The sequence below is a fragment of the Mustela nivalis genome, assembly GCF_964662115.1.
Source record: "Mustela nivalis genome assembly, contig: HAP1_SCAFFOLD_2159, whole genome shotgun sequence".
Taxonomy (NCBI): domain Eukaryota; kingdom Metazoa; phylum Chordata; class Mammalia; order Carnivora; family Mustelidae; genus Mustela; species Mustela nivalis.
In genome coordinates this window covers 1-26,587 of record NW_028134505.1, presented here as the reverse complement: position 1 = coordinate 26,587, position 26,587 = coordinate 1, and the positions used below count along the sequence as shown (strand labels likewise).

Below are 26,587 nucleotides of genomic sequence, written 5' to 3'. Positions count from 1 at the left end.
CCCTCCTGCGGCAATCATAAATCCCTTTTGTCTGGCGTACCTCAGCACCTAACCCCACCTCACTAAAGTGGAAGCTAGCCATGCCTAAAGGAGGCAGAGCTTTGGAGACTCTGATGGGAGAAGAGATGGGAGGCAGACGTATCCGGGGTGGGGGGAGGGGAGGGTGCCCGGGAAAGAAACCATTCGGGTCGCATTCCCTAGCTTCAACAAACCCAGCCTTCTGCCCTTAGGAAAAATGGCGGTCGGCGCAGCTGCACTTCCGGCCACGGAGCCAAACAAAATCGGGGCGGAGGAGAAACCGGAAGTGACCGCCCTTTTGACACTCCTCCCACCTCCTCTCCTCTTCCCAGCCTCTCCCGGGAGGATGAGGAGGCCTGGGGGCTGTGGCTGGTTTGCGGTTGCCGGGTGACAAGTCGGAGCCGGGACAGAGTGAGTGCTCGCTGCCTCGGCCGCTGGCCCGTTCGCTTCGCTCGGGGTGACCTTCGGGCGGCCAGGGACAGGGGGCGGAGAATCGTGCGCCGGAGCTCTGTGACGAGGCGCCGCCGCGGCTCTGCGGGAACGGAGCTAGCGAGCGGATTTGCGAGCGGGGGCCCTCGGCCAGGTCGGCCCGCGGAGCTCGCGAGGCCGGAGCCTGGAGCCCGGGGTTGGGGAGCCCGGTCTGGGGCTGGCGCTCGCGGGGCAGGGGTGAGGTCCGGTCCCTAGCTCTGCTGGCGGCGTTCCAGCGCCCGGTGTGGAAGGCCTTTCCTGTGGAAGGTAGGTGTTCGCAGCCGGCAGAACCGGGTCCTTGCCCTCACCCCGCTGTTCCCACGCAGCTCCTTCACTGAGTCATTTCGTGACCCTTCGGAAGGCTTTATGGCCATTCTGCTCCGTTCCACACACCTGCATACCGGGACTGGACGAGCGTGTAATCGGTTGTTTGGTGTCTCTTTCATGAGAACTTGCCAGAAAAGAAAATTTGTTTTAACTTCTGTTCTTCGAAGTTCTTGGTGCTTTGGCTGGTAACGTTAATGATCGCTTTAAGCCTTGCCTGCTTATTTGTTGTGATGAGAACTAATTTTTTTTAAACGTCGGAGTTACTTTATGATACTGGAATTTTGTTTCCTAACTGGGTATCCACCTCCACCCCCTAGAGCTCCAAGTTGAGAAACTTCTTGTTCCCGAACTTGTTCCATCTCACTAACCCTGTTCCTAAGAGTCACGTGCAGTCACTGTTTGCCACAATTAGTTTCATCTTCTCCAAAGGGAAATAAAGGAAAAGTAGAAATTGCAACCAAGATTTTTTCCCATAGTTAATTATTTTAATGGACTACCCACTGAAAAGTCTTTAATAGCTTGTCTAAAACATTTATCAGGAAACAATTATCCAAAAGTCTTTTGGCAGTTTAGTTTATTTCACTGGGGAGTTAATGCAATAGGAAGGTGTCATTAATTTGCATGTCTTTATCATATAGTTTAACTTGTGCTTTTCTTTTTTCTTTTCTTTTTTTTTTTTTTTAAGATTTTATTTATTTATTTGTCAGAGCGTGAGCGAAAGCGAGCACAGGCAGACAGAGTGGAAGGCAGAGTCAGAGGGAGAAGCAGTCTCCCTGCGGAGCAAGGAGCCCGATGTGGGACTCGATCTCAGGACGCTGGGATCATGACCTGAGCCGAAGGCAGCTGCTTAACCAACTGAGCCACCCAGGCGTCCTTATTTTTTCTTTTTAAAGATTTATTTTAGAGACAGAGGGAGGGAGTTGCGGGGGGGGGGGGGGGAAGCAGGGAGAGAGAGAATCCTAAGCCAACTCCCCCCGCCCTAGCATGGAGTTTGACGTGGGGCGGGATCTCCGGATCCTGAGATGCCAACCAACTACGCCACCCAGCCACCCCTAATTTGTGCTTTTCTGACTTTAATTTTCTTCCCCCAGTAACACAATGGCAGAAACTGCTTCTCCACTGAAGCACTTTGTGCTGGCTAAGAGGGCAATTACTACAATCTTCGACCAATTACTGGAGTTTGTTACTGAAGGATCCTATTTTGTTGAAGGTTAGTTTCTCTAAGTTTTTAAAATAATACGGTTGAAAGTATATGCAGGAGCTTTGTCCTTTCACCCTTAGTTACGGAACACGTATACAGGGCATTGCTCTATAGTCTAGGAGAAATGCCATAACAAATGAAACCCATTTCTGCCCTCCAAAGGAAGAAGATTAAGTGGTATTAATAACCTAAGATATAAGTAGTTTTACGTATGATAACTGTAAGCACTTTATTATGTTATTAATGCTTTGAATCCTTATATCAATGCTGGGACAGATTTTAATTGCAATTATTGTATTTTTTTTTTTATTTTATTTATTTGTCAGAGAGAGGGTACAAGCAGGGGGAACAGCAGAGGGAGAAGCAGGGACCCCAGTGTGGGACTTGATCCTGGGACCCTGGGATCATGACCTGAGCCAAAGGCAGACACTTAACTGACTGAGCCACCCACACATCCCTAATTGCAATTATTTTAAAGATGAAGAAACCAAGCCACAGAAAATTTAAGCAACTTGCCCAAGATCACCTCGCTAGTAAATGTCCGGACTAAAAATCAGGCAGCCCACATTTAAGCCATTATACTTATCTCTTCCCCAAGTCAGCTGTCAGTCTAGATCTCAGACCTATCTTATCTTCTCAGACGAGGGTGGACCGTGGTGGGGGAAAGAGCAAAAGAAGCTTTCTTAGAGTGAGTGTAACTGTTCAAACAGGTTGGTGAGGAATGTCTTACTGGGGAATACTGCTTTGGAGGTAACTGTTAAAATCTTTTCTGGTTCTTAAGATTACATGACTATCAGGGGTACAGTGAAAAAGGAGGGATTCTATATACTTCTTCAGTGACAGTTGGGAAACAGTTGGGAGTCCAACTTTTTTCCTTATCCTTCCTCCCTCACCAGATTTTTAGCTTGAGGATAGCCCCTGTAATTTTTAATAATTTTGGAATTTAGGGGCGGGATTCTTATGACCTGTTGCAACAAGGCATTCACCTTTTACCAAATATTCAGATACTGTGGCATTTTTACTTTTCAAATGGCCATGTTAATATAGAGCAAAGCCAAAATACGCAAAATGTGTGCATATCTTAGGTATTCCTTTGTATGACTAACCTAATAATCATTTTTATCACTTTTGCTAACACCATTTCAATTTTCTAGCAACATACAGGAATCCAGAACTTGATCAAGTAGCTACTGAGGATGATCTGATAGAAATACAGGGTTATAGAAACAAGCTTTCCATCATTGGTGAGGTGCTGTCTCGGAGACATATGAAAGTGGCATTTTTTGGCAGGTAATCCTTTATTGTTTCTCTCAAGGGTAGTTTCCAGAAATCAGCTTTTCTAAATCATATCTCCAACCTCGTTTCTTATGTTTCAGCAAGTGATATTCCTCCCCCTTTACCCCACAGAGTTTCTCCCTTTGCTAAATGCTAAAGCTATTAGCGTGAAAAAGCATTTGTTCATTTTACTTCTTGGTATAAAACGAAGCTTTCTAAAGGTCATTTGTATTTTTACTTTTTAAGGATGCTGATCTCTGAGAATTAGCTTCTTAGCCAGTCCAAAGAATAGAAATACAGATAAATGATATGTGTAACCTGTGACTTTTTAAAGTTTCTCTTAATTATCAGGTGTGCCTTCCAAAAGGATTCTGAGCCCCACGATTTCCAGAGGGAGAGTAGAAAGTGCCATTTGTTAACTATCTCGAGTGATAGAGCAATCTGTGACATAGCTCATGTTCATTAAAGAGTAATTTGTTAACTTCCTGTGTAGTGTGCACTCTGTTAGGCAGTAGGAATGCAAAGACAAATGAGTAGGCCCATATCATGTGTTGTGTGTCAACAGAAAATGGATTTACTCACTAAACTAACTTTTAAGTCCATCTTAGAGCTTTTTTTCAAGCACTTGTGAGTTCCTATACTTAGAATTCCCTTTGCCTTGATTTATCTATGTGTGACTCTCACTGTTCAGATCTCATCCTAAGTATTACAACTTCAAATCTTCTCTGACTGCTCTGTCTGAAGTATGCCTTCTCAGTTATTCTCTTCTAAAGTGCCCTGCTTATGCCCTTTAAACCTTTCCCACGGTGCTGTTTTATTTATTTATTTATTTAGGTCCACTTCTGCTTCACCTTATGGGCCTTACAGAATCTAGCATGAGGTAGGTCCATAAATAGGCCCTAATTCAAATTAGGGTGGAGTGGAAATGGAAAGGAAGAGGCCTTCTGATAAGGTGATGACTCCATTGTCCTATTTGAGAAGGAGAGATAGGTAATATCTTTGGAAGTGAAAAAGATCCAGCCCAGATTTACGGAGATGCAGACTTTAGACCACAGTTTGTGATGGGAAGAATTTGTGATTGTGATGTCAAATTGTCACAAGATAAAAAGGCAAGGATAGATATATGAGAAAGGTGGAATTTGTGTTCTTTTATTTTTCTGATATGTACTTTCCTAATATTTGTGTAAATCAGGTTGGCAATTTTGTAAAAAATGCAATCTGATGAAATTTCATCAAAGTTTGAATTCTAAAAAGGTTGGCCTTAGACCCAGTGAAAGAATAAAGTTTTTACTGTGAATGTTTTATTTTCATGATTTTATATATCATTCTTCAGGACAAGCAGTGGGAAGAGCTCTGTTATCAATGCAATGTTATGGGATAAAGTCCTCCCTAGTGGGATTGGCCATACAACCAATTGCTTCCTGAGTGTTGAAGGAACTGATGGAGATAAAGCCTATCTTATGACAGAAGGATCAGATGAAAAAAAGAGTGTGAAGGTATAATATTATTAGCAGCATAATGTATCTGAAATAATGTCCTTAACTTTTTTTTTTAATTTGTAAGATGTCTATATTGCTGGACATAAAAGAACTATTAATACTTCTATTTGTAGCTTTAAAGCCATCGCTGATATTTTGAATTCTCTAAATTTTTTTGCTTCAGAGCTAAATCTTTAGAATAGATCTTAAAGCATACCATATTAGAAGAATATCTTATTAGAAGAATAAAACTTGTCCTTAAAATAAATTAGAGTTCATTGGGGATGGTATGTGCTTTGGTGAGTGCTGTGAAGTGTGTAAACCTGGCGATTCACAGACCTGTACCCCTGGGGATAAAAATACATGTTTATAAAAAATTAAAAAAATAAATAAATAAATTAGAGTTAAAAGTTTGTTACATTTTAAAAATAATGTTCCCAGTGAAAACAGCATTTCTGAAGTGTATTGTTGCTATTTAATCTCAAATCTGATTTCATCTTTTGAAAGAAAACCTTGTTTAAAAAATGGGGCTCTGGAATGTTTTTGATGCATGTCTGTGCCTTTAGAATCTATTTTATCTTTGGAGTATTTAGTAAGAACATTCATGAATAGATTTAATAGTTTTTTCAGATAAGGGCCAATGACAATTCCCTACCTTTCATAAATTTCTTTTTTTTTTTTAAGATTTTATTTATTTATTTGACAGAGAGAGAGAGATCATATGTAAGCAGAGAGGCAGGCAGAGAAAGGGGGGGAAGCAGGCTCCCTGCCGAGCAGAGAGCCCGATGTGGGGCTCTATCACAGGACCCTAAGATCATGACCTGAGCCGAAGGCAGAGACTTAACCCACTGAGCCACCCAGGCTCCCTTTTCATAAATTTCTTAAGGAACCCAGTGCCACTAGTTCCTTCAGCCAAAAGAGGGAAAAAAAGTGTTTCTCAGTATTAACACTTTCTCTTAAGTCTTAAGATCTCTCCCACAAATGCAGAAGTTCAGTGTTTAAAATCCATCCCATATTAGTTTTTGCAAAACTAAGTTGAATTCACTGGTGTAGTTATTGTTCTGTGAGTTTACTGTTTGATTTAGCTCAGGTAACTCAATCTGCCTAATACCTTTCAGATTAGTTACGGGGAATAAAGGAGGTGATGTTTATGAAAATATTTTCAAATTTTTAACCTATCCAAATGAAGGAATCACTTCTTAATCAGGATTTTTACCAAATCCAAATTTAAACTACTGGTGGCTTTAGATCCTCAGTAAAATGTACTATGATATTTTAAAGTAATCATCTCCTCTTTCTTGGTCTGTGCTCTCTACTTCCAGTCCACTTCCTTCATGCTCTTTTGCACCTCTCCCCTACTCCAGAATTTAAATTTGTTTACCTCAAGTTGAGGCCTGCTTTAAGGTATAGATTTGGAGTCTCATGCTGTAGTCGTTTACTTAGTAAAAGAAATGCAATAGTAATAGCTAATATTTCACTGTACACTAAGTACCAGGCAATATTCTAAGTACCTACAGTAACTCAAACCTCACCACAGCTCTGTCAGATAGGTGCTTTTATTATCTTAATTTTACAGACCAGGCATCAAGATTTTAGTACAAGTTTATAATTCAGTCAAAAAGTTTATGAAAGCAAGCAAAAATAAAACCATTGACAATAACATTGTCACTATGGAGATTCACCTCAGCCGTGATCAGGACTGTTGTGCCCATTTGAAAATAGATGTTTCCCTTTAAAAATTGATACCTCTACATCTCATGTGTATGTGTACTGGTGTCCTTTCCTTGAATATTAATTTTATATTAAGCTCTTTGTATTGTATATTTAACACATACATGAATAGTATTAAAGTAACACATTAATAAATTAGCATATGTCAGAAATCATCTTGAGAAATAGAAATATTTTAGTGAATTCAGATGGAAAGAGAAGGCATAGTCATTAATGTCAAGTAGGTTTATGTGAATAAATAACCGGCTAGTGAAAAAAATCCTTTATTAAAAGAATATGTCTTGAGCTTCTCTTGTATTGTTTTGGTCTTATTACTCTGGTGTTTTTAAACCTATTTTAGTAATGTTTCTTCTATTTTCACCCTTTAACTACTGAGCAGTGCGTTTTAGAAGAGACAGAAAATACAGTTGGGCAAAAAGAAACTTCAAAACTCACATGTTTCCTAAAACCAGTGGAAAATTCTTATGGTATAGAGTTAAATGTGTTTCTTTGTATTTTGTAAACAAAATGTTTCATGTGTGTTATTTTTTTTGACTTGCCTTTTTTTTCTCTTAATATATTGTAAATTTGCTTTCATACATACAATATCAATATTGGGTATTACATAGCATTCTATTGCCAGAGTTCACGAATTATTGGGCATTTAAAATGTTACTAGCTCTGATTATTTTTGCAGAGTGGATGACTAAACTGTTTTTAAGAGTATCTTTTTTCCCCCTTGGTAATTCTAAAACTCAGTTTCTCAAGATTGCTGAGATAGTTTTATTTACAGTTATTTAAAGTTCTGCTTTTTGTATATGTTTTGCAAAAATAAATGTACCAGATCATAGTGTTTTTCATTTTTATTGAGTTTTATTACAAGCAGAGTTTTGTTCATTTCTTTCCCTTCCACTTTAGACAGTTAATCAGCTGGCTCATGCCCTTCATATGGACAAAGACTTGAAAGCTGGCTGTCTTGTACATGTATTTTGGCCAAAGGCAAAATGTGCCCTCTTGAGAGATGACCTGGTTTTAGTGGACAGGTAAAATTACATATGAATTGCATTTTCTCCTTGTAAAAGTTTGTTTGATAGAATAGTATTGCTTGTTTTAAAGTATAATACATAAAAATTTAAATGTTTAGTTGCTGCTTTGTTCTCACTTGTTAGATTGCTAAGAAACAGAAAAGGTGTTGGTTTATGTTTTTTACTGGTTATATAAAGTGCCAGTTGCTTTGTCTAATTCTATTAGATGAAATTTCAAGGATAGCCACTTTTCTCCCCCCTCTACCTTGTAGTTTGGATAAATAGCTGGGGCTTAGAGATTGCCTAATTCTAAATGACTATGTAGGTACCTCTGATTAGGTAAATCTTTTTATCTAGTAATACCTCTTTTTTTTAAGAATTGAAAGAACACATGCGTAGAGTGTGGGGTGGGGACGGCAAAGGGAGGGAATTTCAAGCAGACTTCACACCGAAGCGTGGTGTCCAGTGCAAGACTGTCACCACCCTGAGATCACAACCTGAGCTGAAACCAGTAGTCCAACACTTAACTGACTGAATCACCCAGGCATAATAAATTAATGCTTAAGGCCCAAGTTTCCCAGAATAACTTAATGGACAGTTTACATAGATTTTTTAATTGTTCAGGAATTAATTGAATACTTCTGGAATTTTGTTTCAACTCTTCTGATGAGTCTTCATTTATTATATGTTCTTTTACTATATTGGTGCTAAGTAAAATGATAATGCACATTTGCTAAGCAATGTCCTTAACTAAAAAAAGTAGTTAAATGATTTTTTCAAAATTTTGGTATGCTCTTTTGTTTTCTTGGGTTAAAATTTCAGTGTTGTGTGGAAACCATTTTGGTTTTGGTGATGGGCTTTTAATTTTGCTTTATTTCATGGCCAGACTATGTCCATGACCCCAACCTCTCATCTTTCTACATTGTCACAGTGGGTAGATAGTTATATTATAATTTTTATTGTATAGTATATTAAACTTAGGTTTTAGCAGAGGGTGTTTTATTATTTATGCTCATGAGCATTTAAATATTCTCTCAGCTGTACTGGACATAGCTACTTACATCTTTGATTTTGGTATATATTAGCCATTTGGGGGGGGGGTTGGAGGGCTTTTTAGCACTTATTTTTCATCCTTCCAAACCATAAGGATTTAAAAGATTAAAATATTGACTATGTTACTTACTTTGTCAAAAATCAGAAGGTTATTTGTTTTTATCTTAAAGATTTACTTATTAGAGAGGGTGTGTCGTGTGTCGTAGCCCCCCCTCCCACAAGGAGCAGGGAGGGGCAGAGGGAGAGGGAGAAGCAGGCTTCCCACTGAGCAGGGATCCAGTGACTTGGACTCCATCCTAGGATCCTGGGATCGTGACCTGGGCTGATGGCAGACTGTAACTGACTGAGCCACCCAGGTGCCCAAGGTTACTTCTTTCTAGTAAACAACTTTTTTTTTTTTAAAGCATTTGTTTAAGTTTTCAATTGAATAGGCTCTGGGAGTTCTTTGTCAGCAGAATAGATATGGAAGTTTATAAAACACAGATTCAGCTTGTCACAAGTGTTTTTTTATAGGTGAAAAAAGTAGATCTCTTGGGCTTTGGGCTGAAAATTGGTGGAAATCCTGGCCTTTAGACTTCAATTTATAAAAGCTTTATAAAATGTCTTTTATAATCAAATTTTCTTTTTTAAAAAATATAAAATACAATATTATCTTATTCCCATTAGTCCCGGTACAGATGTCACTACAGAACTGGATAGCTGGATTGATAAGTTTTGCTTAGATGCTGATGTCTTCGTTTTGGTAGCAAACTCTGAATCAACACTAATGAACACGGTAGGTTAAATAATATTATTATGTTTGAGTGGTAGGAAATGAGATGGTGTCTTTTCTGAAGAGTGAGGGAAATCCAAATCATGGATTAAAAAGAACCTCTAATATCAAGGGTGAACAGAGGAATTTGTGTTTCTGTGGGACCGGAAAAGTTGTCGCTGGCCTTCTTGAGTGTTCCCATTGGGAATCTAGGGTTTGATGTCTCTCGCTTCTAGTGAATCTTTAATTAAATGCAAGGTGTGATATGTGTGCGGTATCGACATTGATTGTGGTTATTTGCCGGTTTCAGAAGAAATGGGCACCAGATTGTCAGGGTGATGATTTCAGTCTTTTGAATAAAGTTTAACACTCCCATCTCACACCCTCCCCCCAGTCCCCACATCTGGCAGGCAAGGCTTTTCATACTTCTAGTTTTGTCAACCCTTCCCAGCTTTACTTGTGTGTACTCTAGGTTTTGGCTTACCTGTGTCCGTTATACACCGCTGTCAGATTTAATAGATTCGATTATTTATCCAGGCTGTCTAGAGCCATACTCATCCCAGATAAACTCAAGAGTTTATAGATATCTAATATCTAAAACTATAGTATGGTTTTTAAAAATTGTCATTCCTCAAAAGCATATAAATGGCCAAACACCATTATAACCTAGGTGTTACTAGCAAGACCTCTGGTTTGCCACTGGTACTAGCTTTTGTATAACCTAATCTATATCACATGGACCAGGCTGCTATGACAACATGGACAGTTGTTTATAATCTCATGATATGAGAAACAGATAAATGCTTAAAATCTTTGTTAGAATAACGCCATTTGAATTACATTCTGACTTCTGTGTTTTTGTTTATGCTATTCTTTGCCCACAATTCTTCCTCTACTCCCAGCTTATCTTTCAGAAAGCCATTATCAGTACTTCTAAGCACATCTTTATCATCACTCCCTTATTGATGGAGCTTTTCCTAATTCCAACTGGTTATGGTGTCTCTTTCCTTTAAATAAGCATAGTATATATTTTAGCATTTAAGGCACATACCTTTCTCTGTTGTTTATTATTATGTGCATAGGTCTTACATTGTTATTCTAAATCTTCAAAAAGATTTGAGGTAGCTTTTTTGAAAATGTTGACTATAATATCCAGCAGTATCTGTTATGCTCTGCACATTAGTAGAGACATAGATATTTATTAAATTGAATTTCAGAAAAGACTCATGGCAGGAGCAGGAAAATCTTCACTCTTGCCATCTTACAATTTAGTTTTCTCATCTTGGAGAAGTGTAATATTCAGTGATTTGGGATCCTTTATCGGTGGGTATGAATCCACTGTTGTCTTAATGGTTCAAACTTTAAGATTAGAAGAACTTCAACTATAAATGTAAATATAAAATAGCTGTTAAAAGTAAACATATCTTGGGTATTTGATGTTTTTTAGGAAAAGCAATTTTTTCACAAGGTAAATGAACGACTTTCCAAGCCTAATATTTTCATTTTGAATAATCGTTGGGATGCCTCTGCATCAGAGCCAGAGTATATGGAAGACGTAAGTTATTTTTTCTTTTAAGTTATGAGCTGTAGTCATGTACATTGTTATCTGAGAAAACAGTATACCTTATAGAACATCCTACGTAGCTGTTCTTTTACTTGAGAAAAGACTTAGTGATCAAGACCAGACTATTAAACTACTTTGGAGGAAAATTGTTATAGAAGTGTACTATCTAATCATTTTAGATAATGAAACTTTGTTTTGTTGTAGTTTTTTTGAAGTATAGCATAACAAAAAAGTGTGTAGATCCTAAGTGTCCAGTTCAGTGAACTTTACAAATTGAAAGAACTTCAATTTGTAAAGCACTTCGATTTGTGTCAGGATCCAGCTCAAGAAGCAGAACATTGCCAACACCCCCCTCCAGTCTTGTCCTATCTCATAAGAATGAGCACTTACATGACTTCTGACATCCTTGATTAGTTTTTTGGTTGTTCAGCTTTATGTAATGGAATCATATAGTATCTGCTTTGTGTCAGGTTTCTTCTGCTCAACATTACATTTGTTATTGCATCCATACTCTTGGGCATGGTTGAAGTGCAGTGTCATTACTGTATAGTATTTCAGCCTTTGAATTTCTACATTTGATTTATTCATTCTGCTAGTGACAGGCATTTGGGTAAACTTCCTAGATTTAGCTGTTATAAGTAGTGCTGCTCTACATATTCTTACATGTGTGTCTTTGGTGCACATAGGTATATATTTCTGTTGGGTATATTCCAATGCTTCTTGGTCTGAGGGCTTGGGCAGTTTTGATCTCTAGGGAATATTGGGCCATGTCTGAAGATATTTTTGATTGATACAGCTGTGGGAGTGTGCTACTGGCATCTGTTTGGTAGAGGCTAAGAGCTGTTAAAAGTCCCGTAACAGAACAACCCTCCCAACCAAAAGTTTATCTGACTCAAAATGTCAGTACTGCAGAGATCAGTAATTTGTGAGTATATATCTAGGAGTAGAATTGCTGGTAGAGAATATGCTGCTTCAGTAAATACAGCCCAAGAGTTTTCTAAAATGCTTGTACCAGTCTATACTCCCAAGCAGATTGAGAGTTCCAAGTGATTTATATATCCTTACCAACAGTTGTATTTTTTTGTTGTTTTAAATTTTAGTCATGCTGGTGGTTTTAGAAACTTTTTTTTTTTTTTTTAAGATTGTATTTGTTTGTCAGAGAGAGAGAAAGCACAAGCAGCAGGAGTGGCAGGCAGAGGGAGAAGTAGGCTCCCTACAGAGCAAGGAGTCCAATATGGGACCCCATCCCAGAACTCTGGGAACATAACCTGAGCCAAAAGCAGATGCTTAACCGACTGAGCCACCCAGGCATCCCTAGAAACTTCTTTTTAAAAAGAATAGAGTATCTGGAATTTGGTCTGTGGTCTATAAATAATATTTAATTTGCCTGATAATTTCTTTTTCTGATTTTAATCACGATTTGTGTTTACTTACAAAAAAATTAAAATTTACACAATCCCATCACTGTTTACATGTTTGATTATGTGTTTTCATTCTTTCCCCTACCCCCAGAATTATAATTTTGTTTAATATGAAGCTTTATATATCCTGCTATTATTAACGCATGTGGTCATACTTTTGCAAATTGGGGTCTCATTTAATCATCAGAGATTTAGGAAATATCATCCACAGATTGTTTTTTTCCATTCTTATTTAGCTTAGTTCCCTTATCTTAGGCACAATGCTAGAGGCTAGTACTGTACCCTAACTAGTTTTACTCTTAGTCTTATTTTTTCTTTAATTTTTAATTTTCTTTAAAGTTTTAAGTAATCTTTGTACCCCACATGGGGCTCAAACTCACAACCCCAAGATCAAGTCACATACTGTACTGACTAAACCAGCCAGGCACCCCTCTTAATCCTAATTTTAATACCTAAGTGCTAATCTTAAACCTAACATTGCAACCCTAATTTCTAGCTAATGCATTCTCCCCAACTCCCCAAATTTAATTCTCAGTGTTTTAAGAAAGATAGACTATTTGGGATGCCTGGGTGGCTCACTTGGTTAAGCGACTGCCTACAGCTCGGGCCATGTCCCCCATGGAGCTCCTGCTCAGCAGAGAGTCTGCTGCTCCCTCTGACCCCCCTACCATGCTCTCTCTCTCTCATATAAATAAATAAAATCTTTAAAAAACAATCACTGAAAGAAAAATAGACCATGTTCTGATTTTGCAATAAAAATAGCTTCATTGTAGCAAATTATTTGTAGCATTTATTTTCTGATATCAGAGATATTAATAGCTTCATTAAAAAATATTTGGAAAACAAGCATAAGAAAGAAATAAAAATGCCCCACCTGCTTTGTGGTTGTTGCCTTCATGCCAACTATTAATTTTCACAATATGTATATACATATTTCTTCTTTGTAGTATAGTCATGTATGTCAATAATACAGAAATAGGAACATTTTCCCATGGCAGTAAGTATTCTTATTTGTCAATACTATGTTTGGAAATGGCGTCATGGTATTTGGTGGTCCATCAGAATTTTAAGTGGTCAAAGAAGGATCATTACTCTAAGAGAAAGTATTCTGTCAGCAAGTATCAAACTTCATTTATTAGAATTTTTGGGCTTCTTAAGTATATTGGAGATACTACTATAATATCACTATAAATGGAGCTTAGTAAAGGCCTGTAGCAGTCATTACATTTGTTTACTTCGGTACCCTGTTTTCTCTAGGTACGTAGACAGCACATGGAAAGATGTCTGCATTTCTTGGTGGAGGAGCTTAAAGTTGTGGATCCTTTAGAGGCACAGAATCGTATTTTCTTTGTTTCTGCAAAGGAAGTTCTTAGTGCTAGAAAGCACAAAGCACAGGGAATGCCAGAAGGTGGTATGTATTAATATAGATTGTCTTTTGAAATACAAGAATAGTTGTAGAAATAACTGCTATAAATCTTACTTTGCTGTATCCTAGGTTTTAAACTCTTCACCTAAATATTACAGGTGGGGCACTTGCTGAAGGATTTCAGGCGAGATTACAGGAGTTTCAGAATTTTGAACAAATCTTCGAGGTAGGAATTTTGTGTATGTATTGACTAATATAAAACCCTGTCATTGGTTGGAGAATGATCATAATCCTCTGTTTCCTCTATTTATCTTTGTCAAATAACCTTTGCTTGCTGCTATTTAGTATAGTTACTGCTACAGCAAGTGAAACAAGTTTGAAGAAAGGAAGTCCCTGCAAAATCTGTAAGAATTGAGAATTAAAGATTATAATTTCTCATTTTTTCTTATATGGTTGTATTCAAACGGGAAACTGTTTTTCTAATATTGCATGTGTTGTGCAGTGAGTGAAATTCTCTTTATTCAGTAATTTGAAGCAGGATTAAATAAATGTAATTGCTATTGGAATGCGTAATGGAGCAAAGTGAAGATCATGTTTTTCTTTTGTACCATACTGTTGATAGATACAGAATGTAGTTAATGTCATTTTACTGAATTTATTACATTTTAAGCTGTGTCATTACCTGTTTATTCTCCACATTTTATGTCAAATGTCCTAAACAAATGAGTACAAAAATAATTAGGATACAGGGTATTCTGTAGTATAGGAATCTGGTAGGAACTACTGGGCACACAAATAGCTAATGTATTTGCAGCACTGGGAAAGAAGGACACTTATTTCTATTTTGGTGTAGGCATTTTATTCAGAGACATTAAAACTCATCCTACATTTAACTGAAAAAAGTTCTTTAGATGTTAATTTCTAAGCTCTTATTTAGCCCTTTTTAATCTAGCTCTGTTTAGATTACATATCCCCTTTTCACCCATGTATGAACATGAAGACTTCAGAACTAAGAAAAACTTCTTTTGTAATTCTTCCTTTAAGTTGTAACAGCTTTAATAGCAAGGATGTGAAAATGTTGAATGTACTTGGCAGAATTTTTTAAATTAAACATTTGGTCGCTATCCCCCATCTTTAATTTGCTGAGTTGGAAATAGACTATTAAGTAGATGAAGACAGAATACGTAAAGAAGGAAAGTCCACACTAGTGGAGACCTTGGTAAGATGTCTCTAAAGTCAGAGCTCCTGAGATATTAGCATACGTCATCCCAAGCTAAACCATAGATTGCATGAATTCCCAGTCACTCCAAGACCATTGTTTATGTTCTTTCCTTTTTCTTTCACAAGATTCAGTGCTCTCCTCACCTTTCTCAATTATTTCATCCATGGGAAAAATATTGGGGAGAGGATCTATTGTTCTGTCTCCCTTTGTCTTACTTATTGACCTTTCTTTCCTTCTTTCTATGTGTATTAGATATTTGTCACTGATTTCTCCTACTAAATCATATTGTTCTCATATGCATTTATAACCTCTTTCATATTGGTTCCTGCTACCCAGACAGAGTATCTCCTTGAAGAAGTGGGAATGAGAAGAATAAAGAGCTATGCTGTAGAACACTGGTTCCCAAACCTTGGCTGATCATGAGAATCACATGAGGTGCTTTAGAGAACTGCCTGAATTATCCCAGAGGACGATCCAGTGGGGCATGGGATGGGCCTAGCAATCCGTATATATTCACTTGCTCCCCAAGTGAGGGCAATAATCAGGCAGACCTAGGAATTACTGTTTTTAGTGTTTTTAGAAGAAATTTGGCAGTTGTTTATTGTAATAGTTCATTTGGGAGTCTAAAAATTATGTATAGAAAAAAACCATGTGCAAGAGCTTTACATAAAGTCATAGAGAATATCAGACCTTAGAATTTGAAATGTTTGTTCAATTAAAAGTATGATAGATTTAATGTAAGAATCAGCTAGAAATTATTTGAACTTACCTAAAGAAATAACTAGATGGGCAGAAAGTCTTGTCTTGGTGGCCAAAGCATTTTTTGATGATTACTTGTTTCAGCTTTTTTTCCAGAGTGAAATTAGTTACTTCTTAAATCAATTTTCATAATTTAAGACTTCTATAAATTGGGGCATTTTTAAGAATTTATAATTTAGTAGGATAAAATTGTTTATTTTTAAAACTTCTGTATTTTTTCTCATATCTATTTAGACATACGTACATGTAATGTATATATTCTATTTTTTTCTTTTTTCCTTTTTTTAAAGATTTTTATTTATGTATTTGACAGAGACCAAGTAAGAGAGGGAACACAAGCAGGGGGTACTAGGAGAGGGAGAAGCAGACCTCCCGCCGAGCAGGGAGCCCAATGCAGGGCTTGATCCCAGGACCCTGGGATCATGACTTGAGCTGAAGGCAGATGCTCAACACCTGAGCCACTCAGGTGCCCCCACATGTATATAGTCTAACCTTAATTGGATTTCCCAGTGATTTAACTGCTCTGCTTTATCCTCCAAACACCTAGCCCCAGCTTTTAGTTAATTTTTCCATTCATAAATAGCAGGTTTAGGTTTTTATTCATTAAATTCTATGTTAATCTTTAAACATAGTTTCTCCTGAGTTTTTTATACTTTTTTTTTAAGTGGAATTGTCTTTTTGCTTTTTTTCTTTAGGAAAGAATTTAGGGCTGTGAATTTGTGATGTAACTTTGGACATATACCACGGGTTTTAGTATCCAGTTTAGTTTTCATTGTTTTTAATAGTTTTTAATTACAGTTGTTGGCATTTTCTCTTCAATACAGGAATTGCTCAGAATAAGATGTTTTGATTCTTTTCATCCAACTTTTGGTTATTTATTTTTGGTTTCTTTGTATTGTGATCACAGAATGTGTCTTATATATGTATTTTCTCTTTGTTTTTAGAATTCACTTTTTTTGGAGTCTTAGAAAATGATTTTTGTGAAAAGAAAAATTGCACCAAGTTTACCATTTTTAGTGGTCTGATATTTGCCATAGACTTTTTGGGTTTCATTTAGTTCTTGAGGAGCAAAACATTATAGGAACATTTGGAGTATCAAGTTAAAATAAGGCTTGAAAATTAAATCCATTAAAATCAATCAAAATCGGTGTTAATTCTGTCAGCATGTTTCTTATTATTTTAAACCTGTATTTGAACAAGTGTATATTCTAAAGATAATTTAGAAATCTAAATACCTTTGCTCAAATATTTGGCCATTAGCTGTTCTTAATAGTTTTGATTATAAGATGGAAAACAGGTATAAGATAATTCTACTCTAAAATGTCAGTGACTTAGTTGTAAAGGACCTTCTGGGACAACTGGTGAAATCTGAAAATGGACTGTATGTTAGGTTAATAGTATTTATTGTCCCAGTGAATGCAGTGATTGTTTCTTGGTCGTATAGGAAAATGATCCCATTCCTAAGAACGCATGTTAATATATTTAGTAGTGAAGTTGTGGTGTCTGCAAAGAAGTGTCAGATTGTTCAACAGGAAAAAATATCTATAAAAATATATGCATAGCTCTCTATATAGATATATCTGTATGGAGAGGGAGACAGATGGGAGAGGTATATTGTATAGTAGTATTTTTTCTTGCATTGCCCTTTCAATTTAAAATCTTTAAAAATAGGGGCGCCTGGATGGCTCAGTGGGTTAAGCCTCTGCCTTCTGCTCATTTCAATGTCTCAGGGTCCTGGGATCAAGCCCCGCATCGGGCTCTCTGCTCAGCGGGAAGCCTGCTTCCCCCTCTCTCTCTGCCTGCCTCTCTGCCTACTTGTGATCTCTTTCTTCGACTGTCTCCAATAAATAAATAAAATTTTAAAAAATCTTTAAAAATAGTAAGTTGGGAGTGGTGAATAGCATATTATTGGGTGTTTGGGGTCTGTTAAGAGGATTTGACAGTAATTTTATGTCTTAATTATATATAAGTATTAATATCTATAAATCTATGACTATAATTAACTACCAGCTGGCTTCTTTAAATATTATTAGAAAGTTAGAAAACAAACAAAAAAAGTAAGTTAGAAAACTATCTTAACTGAGATACAATTGGGATTTAAAATGGTTTGGTACAGTATTTTAACCTTCTTGGAAAATTAGAGTTCCTGATAAAGTGAGTCTGGAAGCTGCTGCTCACTATGTATGTTCCTGTGGAGATTCACAAGCTTATTAGTGTAGTGAGAGTTCTGAGAAATAATGCAGTTTTAAAAACCCATATTTAAATTAACATTTCTCACACCTCAGAATAGAGTATTTCTTTTGCAGGTTGACTTGATATTTTTGTGATCAGTGGGAATATCAGTGTAAGATACCCATTTCTAAACTAGAAGGAGTTTGTTTATTTATTATTTTAACTAGTTATTTATATTAACTAGTAGTTTATGTCTCTCTGTTAATTCATGACATTATTGTATATTTTTAAAATCAAGGAGTGACTTTTATATTGCCTAATAACTTTTGAAAATATTTTCTTTCTGGTCTAGCTCTAATACTGTGCTGTTACCTATAAATTTAGGTCTTCATTGCTGATATCTAGATCTGCTTCATCGAGGAATATAGGATTTCTTTTAACCTTTTTTTCTTTTAAAAATATTTTTATGCTTTTATTGTTTTTATGGAGGTTAATTTGTCATTTTATGAGATGCAGTTATTTAAAGAAAATCAGAGCTTTGTTTTGGTTGTTAAAAATAAGCAGTTTAACTGTTTAATATTGTGTACTTATTGGTGGTTTTTCTGTAGGCACATAGAAAATGGGAATACCATAACTTCCTACAACTAATCTTTTCAGGATTAGTGATGTTGAGTGATGTATAAATAAGTTTAACCATGAACAAAAGTTAGGCTATCCAGTGGAAGAAAGTCATAGGTTTAAGTTAAGGTTTTATAAAGTGTTAAGGAAATGAATTACCCTCAATGTCCTATAGCTAAAGAAGTGAATCTGTTTTTATTTCATACCTCATAGTACCACAGAGGACAGCTAAAATGGCAGAAGAAATTATAAAAGTTTTTTCTATCTTAGTGAATTGAATAGGTAATCATTTTAGAAATGTGAAGGCTCTAGGTTATAAATAGTGTATTGAATGAACATACTAGTGATTTCAAAATAAATACTTTGGTATTAAGTGAATACTTTTTAAAGCTTGAAAGCTGTTTATTGTGATGAAAGATAGTTAACACAATTTATACTGGTTGCAGTGAAAAGAGGTTCAAGAAGATGAATTCATGGAAATCATGGAAAGTTGGGGTATATTCTCAATTTTTAAAAAAATTCATCACAGGGAATAAATGTGACTTTTTACGAAACACCTATTGTAGTTACTGCTGCTGTGATACAGACAAGTGATTGTTCAAAGACCAGATGACCTTCTTCTGTAAACACTTGTAGTTGTTTTTAGATGTTATGTTAGTGCAGAATTTAACTTTCTATAAAGTAAGAATGAGTTTTAATATAATTTTGTAAGTTTTCAGTGATGAATTCAGAGTAAATATTTTAGATAATAGTATTCAGATGTATTGAAATTGAAACAAGTTTTATAGTATAAATGTGTCCATTACTATATGTGATGCATTCTACCGTATTCTATTTAAAAACAAAAAACAAAAAAAAAACAGTGGTCATGAAACCAGATTTGTACAGCTGTGAATGGTTTATGAGCTACAATTAGCTTAAAGATGAAACAAATAAGATAGGGCATCATTCGAACCTGTTTGCACAAACTATAGAGCAAGGACAATAATAGGATTATCTTTGAAATAGCTGTAGGTATTTTTTAAACAATATTATTATTTCGGTTGCTTGTTGCTAAAGACTTTTTTTCATGTTCAAGTTTTAATACAAGTCCTAATTTCTAATAACTATGTTCTATCATCAACTGATTTCTTAAAATGTGGAATTCTCATTCATAACTCAGTTAAGAACTTCATTAGGTTATCTATTGTAAGCATGAGAAAAATTAAGACAGACTAGAAATAGATTAAAGGCAATCCCAATAAAGTTAGTAATTTTAATGGAGAAAACTTTAACATTGACAACAGTACCCTGCTTATTCATTTATTTTTTAAAATATAGTCAAAAAACCATTGCACATTACTGTGTAAAATTACACAAAGATATGAACTTGCTGTTAATACCCTTTTTACTTTTGATTTCTTGTAGGTTTTTTAACCTTTGTTATTTTAAGTTCTTTTTATTATGCATTTATTTTCTGCCCTTATGTTTTGGTTATCATTACAAACAGCAAGTTTTTGTGTTTAAATTCCTGAAAATGTTGGGATGGAATTACAGTAATGTGTTATGGCTTGGGCCCTCGCAGGAGTGTATCTCGCAGTCAGCAGTGAAAACAAAGTTTGAACAGCACACTATCAGAGCTAAACAGATACTAGATACTGTGAAAAACATAATGGATTCAGTAAACGTGGCAGCAGCAGAGAAAAGGTATGAATTCATTTTATTGCAAAATAAAAATGTCAGTTCATGTCCGTATAAATTCCTTAAACTAAGGTTTTAAATTGTTATCTTTTAAATACTTTAGCACTTAAGTCAGCAGCCTACTTGCATGGTTTTAAATGAATATTTGAAATTGTAAATATTTATTCTACAACCTTAACATCATTTGCATTTCCTGGAACCCATTATTCTCAAGAGTTATGATTTTAACGTGCTTCATAGTTTTAAAATATCTTTAAGGCAGTGGAAGAACAAGTGGAATTTTTTGAAGAAATCCAAAAAGCAGGTGGACCTCTTTTTATATTCAACCTATGACCCATTTTTCATGTTTATACACTGATACCTAGAAATCTCTCTTTGATGCCAGTTGTGGTTTTTTTATCAACTGGTAAACAAGGCAATATTACCTGCCAGCCAGAAGGTCAGTTTGGTAAGCACTACCCTATATGTCATTGTACTGCACTGTTACTCCATTTATGACATAAAGATGAAAGTAAATTCATGAAATTGCTAACACTGAGGAAAAGGCTAGTTCTCACAGACTTGGTACACTTGAAACAAAGCTGAGGTTATTAGATGTGATCCCGGTATTAGATGTGATACGGAATGTTAAGCCTTAATTGAACAGTTAGTGGCCTTAAGCCAATCAAGGGAAAGATACAAAGCATCAGAGATTAAGAGGACATTAAATTGGGAATTTTAAATGCATCTGATCTTACTGGGAACAAATACACCTAAATCTCTTGCCTAATTATGGCACTTCTCCTGGAATGCATCATATACAAAATTAGAGAATTTCTAATAAATGAAACACAAGAGTGAGAACTCAAGAGTCTGATCTCGGGCCCTGTGCACTGTTTCTATGAGATTATTATTTATGCCTCTTTCAGCTCAGTTGTTTTATCATAGTAGCCAGAGTGAGCATTTGGTCCACCAGTTGACCTTAATATTACTGATTTTAAAAATACAGGACATTGAACTATACACAGCACGAAGAACATGTGATTTGAGAATGGTTTATATAATCATGTCTTGGAAACTCTCTTAGCTGAAGATAATTTTTAAAATGCTCAGGTCTTTGTTTTCCTAGATCCTGTAGTGGTTGACAAATTTTCTATAAAAGCTAGATAGTAGATCTTTTAGGCTTTGTGAGTTGTACTTTCTCTTTTGCAACTAGTCCGTTCTGCATTTTTAGGGCAAAGGTAGTCATACAGATGATAGGCAGGCATATGAGGCATATGAATGGTCATGGCATGGCACAAACTAGCAGCTGGCTGGATTTGGCTTTCAGGATGCCATTTGCTGACCCTGTTTTTTAAATGAGGTCATTATTTTTATTGTGACTGTTCGTATCTGTGTTTGGAGAGTCCTTATTTGGGATTTGGATGCTACATGCACAAAGTAGTTTATATCCGATCCTCTAGAAAATACTTTGTAAATGAAATATTATTTGAATCATTTTAGATGTAAATGTAAGTTTTGGATTTTTTTTTGCCACTGTATCATGCCAGCAGATGGTTCATTACCTGAGTGAATGCCCTAGCTTAATTGCTTTGGGATTTCAGTATTTCCTGAGAATTAATTATTCTACCTACTACAATAGGGTTTATTCAATGGAAGAGAGGGAAGATCAAATTGATAGACTGGACTTTATCCGAAACCAGATGAATCTTTTAACACTGGATGTTAAGAAAAAAATCAGGGCAGTTACAGAAGAGGTGGCAAACAAGGTGAGTTGGTGACTTTATGTCTATAGTTTCTGGGAATGGAGAGACTGGCTTTGTCAGTAGAGTGTGCCACTCTTGATCTTGGGTTTGTGAGTTCAAGCCCCACCTTGGGTTTAGGATTACTTAAAAATAAAATCTTTAAATAAAATAAATTTCTGGAAATGAAAATATTTTTGGTAATCCTAAAAATGTTATCACCATTAGCCTAAAGGCACATTTTATTAAGTTTTTTTTACAGTTTGACTGACTAGTTGATAATCTTGGTTAATTTTTCTTAATTTCATATTTTCAGGTTTCCAGTGCAATGACAGATGAAATTTGTCGACTCTCCGTTTTAGTTGATGAATTTTGTTCTGAGTTTCATCCTACTCCAAGTGTATTGAAAGTATATAAAAATGTAAGTTAAATTATTGTTAAAAGTAAAAGTTTGCTCAGTTTCCTCTCCTTATTCTACATTTTTATTTAGTGGATTAGCCATTTTAATGTCTTCCTGGCAATTAGTACATGGTTGAACTTTTCTAGCCCCTGTGCACTCTTGTAATAAATATAAACTATCTTATATATAAAGTACCCAAAAATATTCTCTTAAAATAAGGCCATTTACTACACTTAAGTTTTTGCAAAATCTGTACATGTTCTAGAGAAAAAATAATGGGCACATGTACCATGTTAACAGGAGTTAAATAAGCACATAGAAGATGGTATGGGAAGAAATTTGGCGGATCGGTGTACCAATGAAGTCAATGCTTCAATGCTTCAGTCCCAGCAAGAAATAATTGGTAATATTTACGTCTATAAGTTCATGTGTAGTTTATTTATTTCATTGGAAAAGGACTTAGTTTCCTTGAGGTGTTTTATAAAATGTAAAACATTATTTACTCTTGTTTCTTAAATACCATTATTTTGTTTTATCTAGAAAATTTGAAGCCATTACTTCCAACTGGTATACAAAATAAACTACATACACTGATTCCTTGCAAGAAATTTGATCTCAGCTATGACCTTAATTGCCACAAGTTATGTTCAGATTTTCAAGAGGATATTGTATTTCGTTTTTCCCTGGGCTGGTCTTCCCTTGTCCATCGTTTCTTGGGCCCAGTGAATGCTCAGAGGGTGTTGCTAGGATTATCAGAACCCATCTTCCAGGTATCTTTTTCTTTTTGAGTAAGCTTTTGATTTTGTTGTTGCTCTCTACACAGTTATTTATCTTTGATTCTACCAGTTGAGATTCTTGCTCTTTTTTAAAAAATATTTCTACTTTGCTTATGTGATTTCTCTAATACAACTAGTTGTGTCCAGTTTGCATAGTTATGAGCTAATACCAATCACATAGAGCCATTTCTGAATTAGTTATACTGTGCAAAGGGAAAGGCACTTCCAGCGTTTTCATTCAGTACTGTTGTAGTTGTTCCACATTCATTTTTGAAACAGTTATTTCCTTAAAAGTTTTTGTTTTCAAATAAAATTGAAGTTTTGACTTCAACTAGAGTAAATGCAAGCATTTAGAAAAAAAAAACTTTTGAATTTATCAATTTAATACTTTTTCAGAAAATCAGTGGAGTTTTAAAACCATCACCACAATCCTATTTTAGAACTTATCACCCCAAAATGGTACCCTTGTGTCCATTTGCAGGTGATCATTCTCACCTCCAGCCCTATTGCTAGTTAGCTTTCTGTAACTGTCATATTTTTCCCTTTCTGGACATTTCCTATAAACGGAAGAATAAAAAATGTGCCCTTTTGTCCCTGGGGCATCTTTCACTTAGCAGAGTATTGTCAAGATTCATCATGATGGTACATGAATGTTGTAGCATATACCAGTACTCCATTTTTTATAGGTGCATAATACTCCATTATAGATTATCTCATATTTTATTCAGTTGATGGACACTGAAGTTGTTTGTACTTTTCTGGCAATTATGAATGATGCTGCTATGAACACTCATGTACTATTTTTATGTGGACATCTGTTTTCATTTCTCTTGAGTATATACCTAGGAATGAAATTGCTGGGCCATGCGGTAACTCCATGTTTAACTTTCTGAGGAACTGCCAAACTGTTTTCCAAAGCAGCTACACCATTTTACATTCCCACCAGCAGTATATTAAGGTTCTGTTTCTCAACATTCCATCAAGACTTGTTATTGTCTGTCTTTTTTATTAGTGGATGTGAAGGGGTATCTCATGTAGTTTCAGTTTGTGTTTCCCTAATGACTAATGATTTTGAACATCTTTCGTGTACTTGTATTGGCCATTTGTGTATCTTGTGAAATGTCTATTCAGATCATTTACCCATTTTTTAATTGGATTATTTGGCTTCTTATTGTAGAAGTTCTTTATATATTCTCTAGATGCAAGTCGTTTGTCAGATACATGATTTCAGAGTATGTATTTCTGGTCTGTGGCTTGTCTTTTAATTTTCGTATAGTGTATTTTGAAGTGTAGAAGATTTTAATTTTTAAGTAATTAAAAAATTTTTTTTCTAAGGTTGTGTCTTTCATGTGAGAATGTTAAAATACAGTTTTAATTCCACTTGAGAGTTGAGGGCCTACTGTTAAAGGTAGAACATATAGTATAAAAATTCAGTATTGGTCATAGAAAATAATTTTGAGACTTTTTATTTTCTTCATATATTTATAATAAATTCATTATTTGACTCATTCTTTTTATAGATTTACTACTGTAATTATACAGGAAATACAATAGAACTTATAAATGTAACTATTCCATTTGTAGTTGTTTAATTATAATAATCCTTTTTCCCCAACCTTATCAGCTTCCCAGATCTTTAGCCTCTACTCCCACTGCTCCAACCAATCCAGCAACTCCAGACAGTGCATCACAGGAAGAACTCATGGTCACCTTAATAACAGGATTAGCTTCTCTCACATCTAGAACTTCTATGGGCATCATAGTTGTTGGAGGAGTGGTAAGAAGTTCTTTTTAGTATAATTAAAATTGGGGTTTTGCAAAGCTGTCTGCTAGACACGAAAAGAAAGGTATATTTACTTTTATTTCCAGGATAATTTGTAGAATGACATGAAAAGTTGTTGGCTAAAATTAGTGAATAAAGATGCATTTCACAGGTCTAATCTTAAGTTTTTAAAAATACAGACTTATTTATTTTTAAATTGAGGTATAGTTGTCATAACATTGTATTAGTTCTAGGCATACTAGATAATGATTTGATGTATATATATTGCAAAATGATTACCACAGTATACATTTTTAACAAATACCTCTTTAGGAAAAAAAAAAAAAATACCACCAACTAGCTAGTCCTTAAAACAGTGCTTCCTATTTTCACTTCACAGCACAAAAATGATATTTATAATTTGGAGTAACAGGAATTATTCAGGTCCCTTATGTAGACTTCTCTGAATACCAGTGGGATCTGCCTTAAAGTATTCAAGATTACTTTTTAGTTGTTCTTTTTAACTGTTAAAATTTTTTTCACATCATTAACAACATAGTTTTTGGTTTTTAAAATCTCTGACCTGGGGCACCTGGGTGGCCCAGTGGATTAAAGCTTGGGCCTTCCTTTTAGGTCATGATCCCAGGGTCCTGGGATCCATTACCACATCGGGCTTTCTGCTCAGCGGGGAGCCTGCTTCCTCCTTTCTCTCTGTCTGCCTCTCTGCCTACTTGGGATCTCTGTCTGTCAAATAAATAAATAAAATCTTTAAAAATAAATGAAATAAAATCTCTGACCTAAAAAAAAATTCACATGTCTTCTTGAGATATATTATATCAAGTTAGCAAATGTCTGGCAGGTTATAAAAGTTCTTGCCTGGTATTTATGTATAGCTCCTTTTTCATCTTGATTGATTTCCAGTAGCTTCAGATTTTCTAACAGAGAAGGAATATACATTTTTTTAAAAATACGGATTTGAGTCAAAGGGGGCTGATGAGTTTGTTAAAATGCTTTAATGTACAGTCTCCCTAGTAGTGATACTCTTTCTTGAAATAACCTGTGAATTTATCCCTACAGATCTGGAAAACTGTAGGGTGGAAACTCATATCTGTTTCATTAAGTATGTATGGAGCTTTGTATCTTTATGAGAGGCTGACCTGGACCACACGTGCCAAGGAGAGAGCCTTTAAACAGCAGTTTGTGAACTATGCAACGGAAAAACTGCAGATGATTGTTAGTTTCACCAGTGCAAACTGTAGCCATCAAGTACAACAGTAAGTTGAAAGATGTGTCTTTTTTTTTTAAAGCATTACTGATGTATGACATGTATAAAAAATGCATAAACAAGAGTTTAGCTCAAAAGAATTACCACAGTATAAACACATTTGTAATCACCACCAAGGTGAAAAAAAACAAGGGTATCAAACATGCTCAGAACTGCATGATGGCACTCAGGGCTTGATCCTGGTACCCTGGGATCATGACTTGAGCCAAAGACAGACATTTAACTGACTGAGTCACCCAGGCGCTCCAAGACAAGATGAATTTTGACAACATACTAAGTGAAAGAAGCCAATCACAAAAGACCACATAAGGTATGGTCCCATTTATATTAAATGTCTAGAGTAGGCAAATGTATAGAGACAGAAAGCATATTATTATTTGCCAAGGGTTGGGAAAGGGGCAAAGGGTAATGACTGGTAATGTATATGAGATTTTTTGTGGGGTGGTAGTGATAAAAGGTTCTAAAATTTTATTTTGGTCATGGTCACACAACTCTGTGAATATACTAAAAATTGAATTGTATTATTTTAAGTGAG

At 35.6% G+C, this 26,587-nt stretch overlaps 1 protein-coding gene across 4 annotated transcripts; it reads left to right on the top strand.

The window, feature by feature from the left end:
* The first annotated feature begins 300 nt into the window (after positions 1–300).
* MFN1 (mitofusin 1) lies at positions 301–26,363 on the top strand. Of its 4 annotated transcripts, none has more exons than XM_082750976.1 (17): positions 304–429; positions 1,905–2,023; positions 3,169–3,304; positions 4,623–4,785; positions 7,396–7,520; positions 9,222–9,330; positions 10,754–10,861; positions 13,549–13,702; positions 13,816–13,883; positions 19,993–20,114; positions 21,730–21,856; positions 22,146–22,250; positions 22,530–22,632; positions 22,770–22,999; positions 23,841–23,963; positions 24,630–24,782; positions 25,845–26,087. In XM_082750976.1, the coding sequence occupies exons 2-17, from the start codon at positions 1,912–1,914 to the stop codon at positions 26,043–26,045; spliced, it is 2,139 nt and encodes a 712-aa protein (XP_082607102.1). In that variant the 5' UTR covers positions 304–429; positions 1,905–1,911; the 3' UTR covers positions 26,046–26,087. The 4 variants fall into 4 exon arrangements, with proteins under 4 accessions (XP_082607104.1, XP_082607102.1, XP_082607105.1 ...); XM_082750977.1 differs by lacking the exon at positions 304–429 and adding an exon at positions 436–753; XM_082750978.1 differs by lacking the exon at positions 23,841–23,963 and having other exon boundaries at positions 301–429; positions 25,845–26,363.
* The last annotated feature ends 224 nt before the right edge of the window (positions 26,364–26,587 follow it).

What these genes read in the sequence shown, in the direction of transcription:
- MFN1 (XM_082750976.1), top strand. Translation starts at nt 1,912, where the DNA reads ATGGCAGAAACTGCTTCTCCACTGAAGCACTTTGTGCTGGCTAAGAGG. An exon ending in AATCAACACTAATGAACACG is followed by an intron (nt 9,331 to 10,753) that starts GTAGGTTAAATA and finishes GATGTTTTTTAG; the next exon opens with GAAAAGCAATTTTTTCACAA. An exon ending in TATTGAAAGTATATAAAAAT is followed by an intron (nt 22,251 to 22,529) that starts GTAAGTTAAATT and finishes CCATGTTAACAG; the next exon opens with GAGTTAAATAAGCACATAGA.